Raw genomic sequence first — 12,555 nt, 5'->3', positions numbered from 1 at the left:
CGGTGTTAGTTTCATTTCACTTTACAGAAAATGGTGGCAGCTGCTTGGCAGTTGCCGGAATCTTACGGCTGTTAACAAATTGTTGACAAAGTACCGCCCTTCCGTTAGCGACCCCAGCTACTTATCCACTCGCCCCACTCAAGAGAGTTTGGTGGTTCAAGCGGCTAAGACCACCTCGAGGCAGGCAGTGTACCCTACCATCCCTCCTGATGGGGACGACAAACTCTTCGATTGTTGGGCTCGCAAGGTATTTTCTGCAGGGAGTATGGCGTTGAAATCGGCCAACTCCACTTGTGCCTTAGCAAGGTTTTCACACACTCTGGAACTGTTTCTCTAGTGGCTTAGCATATTCCTTAGGGGGAAGAAAGGGATGGGTTCCTTGCTCTCATGCAAGATGGCAAGGATGCCATGTGTGAATTCCTTCAGTCAGGTTTGGATACGGCCAACTGTGAGCCGGTCTATGGCTGCGAGCAGTTATATGCAGATTTGCGTGGCTGCGAGCAGTTATATGCAGATTTGCATGGTTGCGAAAGTCTGGTTTTGCCCCTGATGTGCAAGCCCGTCTTTTGCAAATGCCCTTTGATGGCGCACATTTGTTTAGCAACAAGGCTGACGAGAGCCTTGAGAGGTTGCAGACCTCAAAAGCTGCGGCAAAATCTTTAAGTGCAGCTGTTAGTCAACCTCTGCCTTTTTGTCCTAGGGGACGGCAGGAGAGGGGAGGTTCTTTTCGTTACTACTCAACCTTTGGTAGAACGAGAGGGGCCGCCAGTCAAAGTGGTCAGCAACAAAGTACCTGTGGTGGTCTGGGAAATAGAGGTGCAAAAGCCGCTCAGACAGCTGCCTCTTTGCCTTCAGGCGCTGCCGCAGCCGCTCCAAAACGGTCATGAGGCCATGTCCCATGGTTTGCCGGTTGGGAGAAGACTGTCTCAGGATCTCAAAGAGGAGAGCCATTACTTCGGATGCGTGGGTTCTGTATACCATAGCCGACGGCTACTGTCTTCCCTTCCTAAAGCGGCCTCACGACAATACACCGCGGAATCTCTCTTTGAAGCTTCCGTATCCGCTCCTTGTGCAGGAATCCTGACCCTTCTAGAGAAAGTTGCTAGAGAACTGGTGCCCGTAGCGGAGAGGAACGAGGGGTGGATTCCCCTTATTTTTTTGATCCCAAAGAGACTGAGGATTGAGACCCATCCTGGACGTGCGTTGGTTAAACAAGCTTCTCAGGATGGACAAGTTCAAGATGGTCACTCTTTCTAAAGTCCTTCAGGCCCTCCAACCTCAGGATTGTTGGGTGTCTCTGGACCTACAGGATGCATACTTTCATGTGTCGATTCATCCAAAGCACAGGAACTACCTGAGGTTTGCGGCTGGCAACTTGCACTTTCAGTTTTGGGTCCTGCCCTTCGTATTGACCTCCGCCCCGAAAGTTTTCATCAAGCTAATGGACGACTGGCTGATCCCTGCCCGTTCTCAAGAGCAAGCATTGGATCATCTGGGTCTCACCTGCCGCTCTCTCCACAGGATGGCTTCTCCCTCAATTTCAAGAAGTTGCTTCTGACACCTCAACAGCTCCAGTACATCAGGGCTGTGTTGGACACGCCCTTGGAAGTGCTCACCTCCCAAGGTAAGGCCTCATCACATTGTGCAGATGGTGGACAAGTTTCAACATGCCCAGTGTCTCCCGGCTTTCAAATTCTTAAGGTTGCTCGGCCTAATGGCATCCTGCATTTTTCTGGTGCCAGAGGCCAGGCTGAGGATGAGATCCCTGCAATGGGCCCTCGAGATGCAGTGGTTGCAGTGCTCAGGCAAAATGTCAGATCCTGTTCAGATTCCAATCTCGGTCTCCCAGGATCTTCTGTGGTGGGCTAACGAAGGATAGGATGAGTTGAGAAGGATGTGTATGTAGTGATCTGGAGTGAGAGTGAAATGCTGTATGTAAAACCTTGTTTTTAAAACATTTGCTTATTTGCACAACATACTACACTTTCTGTAGACACCACAGACTTTAGAGGGTGCTACTTTGTTGAGCCCTCTACACCTACTAGACTGACTGTTTTTTCTTTTTTGCACTGTTTGGTTGTTGGTTGAGCAGAAATACAGGAGTGTTACAGTGCAGTGTAATAACATCACACTGTTTTGCACTCACAAATTTCTACATCAATTGTCCGACAGTACAAATTTAAATTTTGTATTGCTTTTTTTGTCACATATATCAATTTTTTTTGTATATGAATAACATTGTATTTTTAAATGTGTTGACACTGCCTGATAATTTAATGCAATAGGAGGCAGTCCCCCATGAACTAGCATTGTCTGATCCACGGCGTTACCTTAGAAAACTGTAAGATTGATGCCTGATTAACCCCAATGTTTTTCACTAAATGTTGTTGACCTGATTGAGAGTTGGTTATTAGTGGGTCTCCTCTCCTTCTTGTTGTGTTGTTGGGCTAACGAAGGGAACCTGATGAAGGGGGAGCCGTTTTGGCAACCGCGGCCGGAGGTGACGGTAGTGACAGATGCTTGCCTCACAGGATGGGGCGCTCATGCCAACGATTTGACTGCCAGCTGTCGTTCTCCGGAGTCCAAACTCCACATCAATCTGTTAGAGCTGAGGGCCATCAGGCTGGCCCTGAAGGCTTTTTTGCCGTCTGTGCGGGGAAATTGTGTCCTGATCATGATGGACAACAGTGGCCATGCATTACCTCACCAAAAAAGGCAGAGCGGCAATGCAGCTCTGGTTCTGGGCCATCCAGCAGGGAATTCCGATCTCTGCAGTTCATCTGGCCTGAGACGTAAATGCGGCGTGACGGACGCTGTGAGCAGGCAGAGCACGGTCTCTCACGAGTGGGAGTTGGCTCAGGAAGTCCTTCTGGAGATCTTCATCCTTTGGGGAACCCCACAAGTGGATCTCTTCACCACCAGTGCCAACTGCAAGTGCAAGAGATTCTGCTCAAGGGAATTACCTCCGAGAGAAGCCTTGGGAGACACATTCGTAGTGGATTGGTCATTCCCACTGCTGTACGTGGAAGGTAGTTTCTGAATTTCATTTTAGCCAGAAAGTGGTTCTTCATTCTTTCTATACTCCTCCCCATCCTGGTAAGGAAGAGGAGCATCTACATAGGTTGGATCCTAGGAGAGCTCTGAGCTTTTATATTTCTAGGCTGTCCAGGGTCAGAGTGGACGATCAACTCTTTGTTGGATATGATGGACACCGATTGGGCCAGGCTGTTGTCAAACAGACCTTGTCCAGGTGGATTATCCTCCCAATTACGGAGTGTTACCGATTGGCGGGTAAGGACCCTCCTGAAGGGTCGAGAGCTCATTCCACTGGGGGCGTGGCTACTTCCACTGGCCACCAACGGGGAGTTCCTATTGGAACATTTGAGATGCAGCAACATGGGCTTCTATCCACACCTTTGTTAAACATTACTCCCTGGATTCGATCCATGGCCAAGATATGGCCTTTGGTAAGGCAGTGCTGTATTCCGCCATCTGATTGGGTACTCTTTTTCCCTCCATTTTCCTGGTACTGATTTGGGAGTCTTTCAAAGATGTGGAATACGTTGGAGGACACAATCCATTCGAAGAACAAGTTACTTACCAACTGGTAACGTTCTTTCAATTTGATGTTCCTCCAACATATTCCACTTCGCCCACCCAGCCTGCCCCTCTGGAGTGTTTTCCTATGTTATTGCAGTTTACATCTCCGCAAGGCTGTGTGCAGTCAGGCAGGCATTGGATTGGTGTCACACGTTATGGGGGACAAAACATAGACTGAGGCTACGGGTGCCGTGCGTCCTATTTATAACATCCGGTGACGTCGCCCTCCATGGAGGCCTTCAAAGGACATCGACCCAACGTCATCGATGCAGGACGCCCTCTGCCGAAAAGGTTTCCGAAGTGCATTGCTGTGGACATTACATGTCAAAGATGTGGAATACGTTGGAGGTCAAGGTTGTTGTAGTGCACACAAAGGGTACTGCACCAAATCTTCCCTAACTACCCTGATGTTACTGAAAGTAGTCTAAAAGTAACTGTTGCTTTTGACTTCCCTAGAACTCCTGTTAGTTGTTCCAAATAAGGTTATATGCTTTGGTCTGTGTACCTTCAAGCATAGTGTTTTTCTATGTGTTTTATATGATCTGCGATAGTACCTATTTCCCTCAAGATTTATCCGGGCCTACTTGTTTTCAAATAAACCATTTAGTTTTACAATATGTATTGTTTCAGTGTTTCTTTGGACCATTTGTATTACAATTTAATTTGTACTGATTCTACAGCCCTCTTTTCCCTCCTCTAAGATGAGCCTGGCTGCTATTTCTACGCTACCCTGAACTCTGGGGGTACAGCCTTATACTAAGAGCAGATTCTTGTACTGCCTCAGTTGAATGGTTTTACTAAACCCTTAGTCGGACTGCAGAAAATCTGTCCTAACATGTGGGAGTCGACATCCAATCGGAAGAACGTTATCAGGGATAAGAAACTTAGTTCTTCTAAAGTACGTGTGTTTTTCACTGCATCCTATTGTGATCAATGCTTTGCACTGTTTCAATCTCTTGGATAGTAATTTAAACTATACTAAACTATCTTTTTCCCAACTCGCTGAAAAAGTGATTTGGTTCTGTTGTCGAGCCTGTACTGTTTTAAGTAATCGTGTGATTTCTGATTACCAGCCATTTTATAGAAATTTCTGTATGGAAATCACTGCTCTTCACACAAACTCCTGGCTTGTTTGTATAATTTGTTCTAATGACTAGAAGCGTTGACTGTCTGTGTAGACCCTCTTATTACTTGTACCTAAAGCTAGTATTTCTGCAGTGCTCTTTTTCTTAAATTATGGACATTTTTTCCCTTGCCCGACTATTTTTGGGTCATCCATTCTTCTCCTATATGTGAAGTCGGCTGGTCTAACTTGGTGATAACTCTTGCCAGGGCTACAAGATGGTTTTTGTTGGTTATTTAAGCCCTTCTTAGAGGACACTTAAAAGAAACTCCCCCATAGCTTGTGCTATATCTGACTAGTGGATCAATCTAATATTTTCAGAGGTTGCATGGTTTTCTATTGCCGTTGTATCAGTAGGCAAAGTCCATGCATAGAGAGCTGCAGTGTCTTAGCTTTTATTAAATGTTAATATGTCTGCTGCAGTAATCTAATTGATAATGTTTCTTTAAGCCACGAGATGGTGCCTCTATAAGCGCGAAAAGGAAGGCATTTATGGACGCATGTGGTGAAGCAGGTAATCAGAATCACCAGCAGCGATACCATGCTGAGGAAGTTGAAGAAAGGTTTGCCCGGTTCAAACCTGGAATGATTGGGTAATTAAAAATACATTTCTTTAAATGTTTGTGCATTGCAATGAATTGGGCAACTAATAGTGATGTTTTTGTGAGTCAAAAGACCTATCCTGCAGTACATTTGCAGCCATAGTTGTACAAGAGTTTGGTCTCACTGTGCCATTCAAAGGCGCTTGTAATTTATTTTAAAAAGAGGAAGTCTTACATACATTACAAATGTTCCTGACATTATTGCCTTTGATTGTCTAGTGGGCATTCTCATGGTGCCGGACCCTCTGCTGGAGTCCTCTTTCCGGCTGTTATGGATTTCCGAATCTGGCCTGGTGAACAGATTTGTGGATGCCACCCTAGTTATGGTGAACAGGGAGCTCTGATAGTTTAGCCTAAACCCAATCAAGGTAGAGTGGAGAGCAGTCAATGCTTGGTTTCAGGAGAGTGCGAGTAGGTTTAGGGGCTCTCGATGAGTCCAAACCATATAATACACTAATTCAATTTAGGCATTCTGTTATAACTCTACCCTGCCCTCACCCTCCCTCTCGCAGAGCCGTGAGCCCCTGAAGACTGCCCCTGGGTGGTGACGATCGCAGTGTAGGTCAACATAAGATAACAAATGCCCCACACTTAGATGGATTGTTGGGGGAAGTGGGGGTAACGCACCACACTTGGATGGATTGCTGGGAATACTGTGTCACACTTGGATGGAAGGTGGGGGATAGGAAATGTATTGCTACCTAACCATACTAAACTCACCTTCTGCACTCGCCCTCAAACGCTGAACTAAACACAACCATACCTCTACTGCACCACATACTGCACGTACTTCACAACACCCAACATGAAACCAAACTATACGCAACCAGACCTCCTCACCACCTGATGGCTACCGACCGAAAACGCACAGACTCGGTGACCGGTTTCTCAACTGAAGCTGCTCAGAACCAGCACATCAAAGCTATGTTGCTCTTCTCCTTCTCAACTCCACTAACAAAACTCCAACCCACGCCCATTGCAGATCTGCCAGTGCGCCAAGAGACCACGAAAGGAATGACAGTGCACGGTACAATAACCTTTACCATAGCTTAAAATAACAGAAGTTATTTATTTAGGCCTTTAGAACATGCCGAGAAATTGAAACTAGCAGACCATACGCTGTAATCTAAATTTCGAAGGGATTGTGTCCTCCGACGTATTCCTTATCTTTGATAATACGTTTCCGGCTTGCTGGCCTCGGAAATTTTTTCTGTAGAGGGTGCTGCGCGTCGACGTCCGCCGAGTCGATGTCCCTCGACGGCCACCGTTTCTGCGCCGACGTCACCATGCCCATAAATAGCCACGCGCTGCGTCCGTTGCTCAGTTGCGTTTTTCCGTGCTTTGTGGGGCCTCGGAACGTCGTTGCTCAGTTCAGTTAGGTTAACTATCTATTTCTACTCGAATATACCTTATCGTTCTCGATGGCTTCTTCATCAGAACCGACGACGTAGCGATCCGGCTTCAAGAAATGTCGAGACTGCGGTAAAAAAAAGTCAATAACGGATCCACACAGGATCTGCCAATGGTGCTTGGGATCCAAGCACCATTGTTCGGAGTGTGAGGACTGCATGTCCATGACGGCGAAAGCCTTGAAGGAGCGCAATGGGAAGCTCGAGAGCGGTAAGTCAACCAAAACCTCCTCGAAAGTTTCTACGGCTGAGTCGAGGCATTTGTCTCCTCGCCGTCAAACATTCCCATTCTAGATCTCGAAGCAGCTCTCACCATTCGTCGAGATCAAGACACTCAAAGAGACGTCGAAGGTCCCATTCCTCATCGTCTTGTGTCCCAAGAAAGGGTCTCCTGTCCCACTAAACACAGTTCTCAAGCTGAGTGGGAGGAATTCAGAAAGAAAATGTTAAGCGTCTTCGAGAACGCGGCCTCGACCCCCTCGAAGACAGCTGAGGGTGATACCCCGGGTGAAAAAACCCAAAAAATCAAAACGCCGCGAGTCGCAGCAACCGGCGAGACATTCCACCCGAGAGCGCCATGAGCCATCGGGTAAGAAGGCACCGTCTTTGCCGTCGTCGAAGATTCCTTCGACGCACGGATCGACGCCGTTGTCGAAGGGTTCCTTGACGCGTCGGTCGGTCGATCGACTCGACGCCATCGCCGACGTCGATGAAAGAGGACCAAGGCCACTCCACAGCCAACAGTGATTTCAAGGGCCTCCGGCACGACGCTGAGACAGTCGTCGATGCCCTCGAGTAGGATCAACGTTTTCTCATCCAATAACGACGAGTTTGGCTCCTTCTGCCTTGGAGATGGGTTTTACTCCATTTCAGAGGTCTGAGTACCCTGGACTTTCTTCAATTTATGAAGAAGGGGAAGATTCTGACCAGGAAACATTCGGGTTAAGAGGACCACATTGCCTACTGCAGAGGATTTCACCTCTGAGGAAAGAAGGCTGAAGGAACTACAGGAGTCACTACATGAGGCAAGTGGGCTGGACACTTCCCCAGAAGTGGAATTTGTTAAGCCAGACCCAGGGGAACATGCCGAAACACCCTATAGAACCCTGACGGCAAGAATAATTGAGTTTATGGGTTGGTCTGCGCCTTCACCTGTTTTCCAACAGGATGACCTAACAGATATATTGGACAAAGGCCCACAGGAGGACCCGGTGGTCCCCTTCCATGCAGCCTTACAAAGGAAAATTGCATCTAATTGGGAAACTCCCGAAGTTAACCCTGCAGTCAATAAAAGATTGTCAACCAAGTATAGGGTAGCGGCTGCTGACCCTGAATACCTGTCAAAACACCCGACCCCAGAGAGCCTGGTGGTTCAAGCGGCAACTTCATCTAGCAGTAGGACCGCTTACCCTACTGTCCCACAGGATAGAGATGACAAGAGGTACGAGACTATGGCAAAGAACGTTTTCTCTGCCTGTAGTATGGCGTTGAAGTCCATCAACGCCACCTGTACGCTCGCCAGGCTCAGTCACACACTATGGGAGTGTGCTTCATTAGCAGCTGACTGCATACCCGAAGGAGAGGAAAAGGAAGCCTTCCTTAACATTATTAAAGTTGGCAAAGATGCCATGTGCAAATCACTTCAAACTGGCATCGATTCCTCTGACAGTATCAGCAGGGCCATGGCGGCAAGTACAACAATCCGCAGGCATGCGTGGTTGCGAAAGTCAGGCTTTGCCCCTGATGAATATGCCCTTTGACGGCTCTTCATTATTCGGGAAAAAGGCTGATGACAGTCTGGAAAAGTTAGACTTCTAAAGCAGCAGCAAAATCTTTAGGAGCTGCTATCTGCCAAACTCCTTTTCGCCCCTCAGGAACCTCTGGGAGAGGAAAGTCCTTTTGCTATTATTCCGCATTCGGGAAAGGCAGAGGACAGCCGGCTCAGAGGCCAAAGGAGATCCACCCGAGGTGGACGGGTCAAAAGTACTAAGACTGCAGCAGCAGGTGCCTCTTTACCCTCGGCATCAGCCGACCACAAACCACTCTGAGGCCTTCCAACACAATACACCTGTAGGGGGCAGGTTAACTCACCATCTGACGGGATGTCAGGCTATAACGTCAGATGCTTGGGCATTGGAGACAGTTGCCCAAGGTTACTGCCTACCCTTTCTACACATTCCTCAGTCATCCACCGGGGAACAGCTCTCTAAAAGTTCCAGATCAGCTCCTCTTGCAGGAAATTATAGACCTGCTAGAGAAAGGTGCCATAGAACCGGTACCTGTAGCGGACAGGAACAAGGGCTGGTACTCCCCCCTACTTTCTCATACCAAAGAAGAACGGAGGACTGAGGCCCATCCTGGATTTACGAGAATTGAACAAGTTCCTCAGGAAGGACAAGTTCAAGATGGTAACTCTCTCTCAGATCCTTCAGGCCCTACAGCTCCAGGAATGGCTGGTATCTCTGGACCTTCAGGATGCTTATTTCCATGTGCCAATCCATCTCAAACACAGGAAATACCTGAGGTTCGCAATTGGCGACTCATTATCAATTTCGAATTCTGCCATTTGGGCTGACCTCCGCCCCGAGGGTCTTCACCAAGCTGATGTCGGTAGTGGCGGCGAGTCTAAGGAGGGAAGGGATCCACGTCTACCCCTACCTGGATGATTGGCTGATCAGGGCCGTATCTTCGGAACAGGCCCAGGTCCAGCTAGATTATGTCTGCCACTTCCTTCACAGACTGGGCTTCTCCCTCAATTTAAAGAAGTCACAGATGATACCATCACAGAGACTCCAGTTCACTGGAGCGGTCCTAGACACTTCCCTGGGAAAAGCCTCGCCACCAGAGGTGAGGGCTCAAGATATTCTAAAGATGGTCACCAAGTTTCAAAATGCCCAACATCTCCCAGCCTTCGACTTTTTGAGGTTGCTAGGCCTCATGGCATCCTGCATCTTCCTTGTGCCAGAGGCTCGCCTGAGAATGAGATCTCTTCAGTGGGCACTGAGAAGTCAGTGGTTGCAATTCTCAGGGAGAATGACAGATCTCCTCCGGATTCCGGACAGGGTAGCCCGCGACCTTCAATGGTGAGCCTATCCAGAGAACATCTTGAAAGGAGAACTGTTTTGGCAACCATGGCCGGAGATAACAGTAGTCACAGACGCCTCACTCTCACGGGGTGGGGGGCCCATGCCAACGACTTGACCATCAGCGGTCGTTGGTCTCCATCGGAGTCCAGACTACACATCAACCTATTGGAGCTGAGAGCAATCAGACTAGCGCTGAAAGCTTTCCTGCCATCAGTACAGGGGAGAAATGTTGTGATGATGACTGACAACACGGTGGCCATGCACTACCTCAACTAAAGAGGAGGCGTAGGATCACTGCCACTGTGCAGAGAGGCGATGCAGCTCTGGTTTTGGGCAATCCAAGAAGGAATCTCTATCGGCTGTCCACCTAGCCGGAGAGAAGAACTTGACAGCGGACGCTCTGAGCAGGCAGAGCACAGTCTCCCACGAGTGGGAGCTAGCTCAGGAAGTCCTTCAAGAGATCTTCACCCTTTGGGGAACCCCTCAGGTGGATCTGTTCGCCACAAGCAACAACAAGAAGTGCGATCTGTTTTGTTGAAGGGAATTTCCCCCGAGAGGAGCTCTAGGAGATGCGTTCGTAGTGGACTGGGAGTTTCCACTCCTTTACGCGTTCCCACCAGTCCGTTATTCCTCAAATGATCAGGAGGTTGAGAAGATTCCTGAAAATCATGATCCTAATTGCCCCGGATTGGGCCAGGAGAACGTGGTACCCGGACCTTCTAGATATGTCCATCTGTCCTCCAATCCGTCTTCCACTCAAAGAGAATCTTCTCTCGCAGAAGGGAGGTCAGGTACTCCATCCAGACACCAGAACCCTCAACCTTCACGCTTGGCTTCTGAAAGGTTGAGGTACAAGGATTGGGATCTCCCTGATGACGTCATGGAGGTGTTGCTTTCGGCCAGAAGACCAGCAATAAAGTCTTTATACCGCTGCCGTTGGAACAAATTTTGCAGCTGGTGTAGGGAACAGAATATCGACCCTTTTTCATGTGGTACACCAACGGTGTTATCGTTTCTACTCTACTTGGCAAACTCAGGCCTTCAAGTGGGCACTGTAAAAGGCTATCTCGCAGCGCTTTCTATCTTCAAGCGCACTGCGGAGGAACCATTGTATTTCAAAATTCCTCTAGTGGTACAATTTCTCAAGGGTCTAACAAATGTTTACCCTCCAAAACCATTACAGGTTCCCTTATGGGACTTAAATTTAGTCTTAAACTTCTTAATGGGCTCTCCATTCGAACCACTTCTCTTGCGCGCTGAGATTTCTCACGCTTAAAACTGTCCTATTGGTAGCACTAACATCTGCTAGGAGGGTGAGCGAGCTACAAGCCCTCTCCTGTAAACCCCCACATACAATCTTCCACAAGGACAAGGTTGTCCTACAGGTGAAGCCTAATTTCCTCCCATAGGTGGTTTCTAAATTTCATATTACTCAGAAAATTACCTTGCCTTCGTTCTACCCTCTTCCCCATCCGGGGAAAGAGGAGGAAAGGCTACATAGGCTGGACCCTAGGCGAGCTCTCAACTTTTACATAAGCAGAATGGCTAGGATCAGGCAAGCAGACCAACTGTTTGTAGGATACTCAGGTCACACAAGTTGGAACTACCCATAACAAAACAAACCATCTCCAGGTGGATTATTTTGGCCATCCTGGAATGTTAGACTACCAGGGAAAGAGCCACCCCAAAATCTCAGGGCTCATTCAACCGGGGGTATCGCAGCCTCTTCGGCTCTCCAAAGAGGGGTACCTCTTCCGGGACATATGTGCGGCTGCCACATGGTCGTCCGCACATACATTCACAAAATTTTACAATCTGGATTCCTCCACTGCTCAAGAGACCAGATTTGGCAAGGCCGTATTACATTCGGTCCATCCCTAAAGGGATACATAACACTATCACTCCCACCTCCAATTACATGCCACTGCTATGGGAGTCTATCAAAGATGAGGAATATGTCGGAGGACACAATCCCTTAGAAGAACAAGTTACTTCTTACCTGGTAACGTACTTTCGACGGGATGTTCCTCCGACGTATTCCTTATCGCCCCTCCCAACCATCCCCGCAGTGATAACTTCCCTTGTGGTTGCAGCTTACGCTCCTTCAAGGTCACTAACCAATTCAGGCATGACTTTTCTTATACTACAAAACGGAACTGAGCAACGGACGCAGCGCGTGGCTATTTATGGGCATGGTGACGTCTGTGCTGATATGGTGGCCGTCGAGGGACATCGACTCGGCGGACGTCGACGCGCAGCGCCCTCTACAGAAAAGATTTCCGAGGCCAGCAAGCTGGAAACGTATAGGAATACTTCAGAGGAACATCCCGTCGAAAGAACGTTACCAGGTAAGAAGTAACTTGTTCTTCTGAGGCTTGTGGAATCTGCTTAGATCACATGCTGTGCATAGGTCAACATCTAGTGGAAGCTGCAGAGTATTAGTTTGTTTTTCAAAACTCGAAAATGGGCGTCGACACAGGGCGTGCCAGTAATACTATCCCTAGTGTGACGTCCACTGTACCCATGATCCGTCATGCGTGTAGGACCCTCAGATTGTTTTTCTCGCCATACTTGACAGAAGCATTCCGCTGAGTTTTGCTAAATATATTTCCCCCGTTTCTTCCACTCCCACGTCGAGTCATTGAAGTTCGACGCCGGCCTGGAGAAGAAACGACCGTCGCAAGCTGCACGACGGACTTTGGGCATAGGAAGGCCTCTGGCCTCGGCCCTGCAAG

General features: G+C 48.3%; 1 protein-coding gene across 3 annotated transcripts in view; it reads left to right on the top strand.

The window, feature by feature from the left end:
- Positions 1-12,555, top strand: part of ZCCHC8 (zinc finger CCHC-type containing 8) — a 723,649-nt gene that overhangs the window by 460,411 nt on the left and 250,683 nt on the right. For all 3 annotated transcript variants that reach the window (XM_069619621.1, XM_069619619.1, XM_069619620.1), the window contains exon 9: positions 5,174-5,316. In XM_069619621.1, the coding sequence (XP_069475722.1) occupies positions 5,174-5,316 (143 nt within the window). The remainder of the gene's footprint in view (positions 1-5,173; positions 5,317-12,555) is intronic.

The sequence above is a fragment of the Ambystoma mexicanum genome, chromosome 10, assembly GCF_040938575.1.
Source record: "Ambystoma mexicanum isolate Mex_15411 chromosome 10, UKY_AmexF1_1, whole genome shotgun sequence".
Lineage (NCBI taxonomy): Eukaryota > Metazoa > Chordata > Amphibia > Caudata > Ambystomatidae > Ambystoma > Ambystoma mexicanum.
The sequence above is the reverse complement of the archived record's forward strand: the minus strand, read 5'-3'. Positions and strand labels throughout refer to the sequence as shown.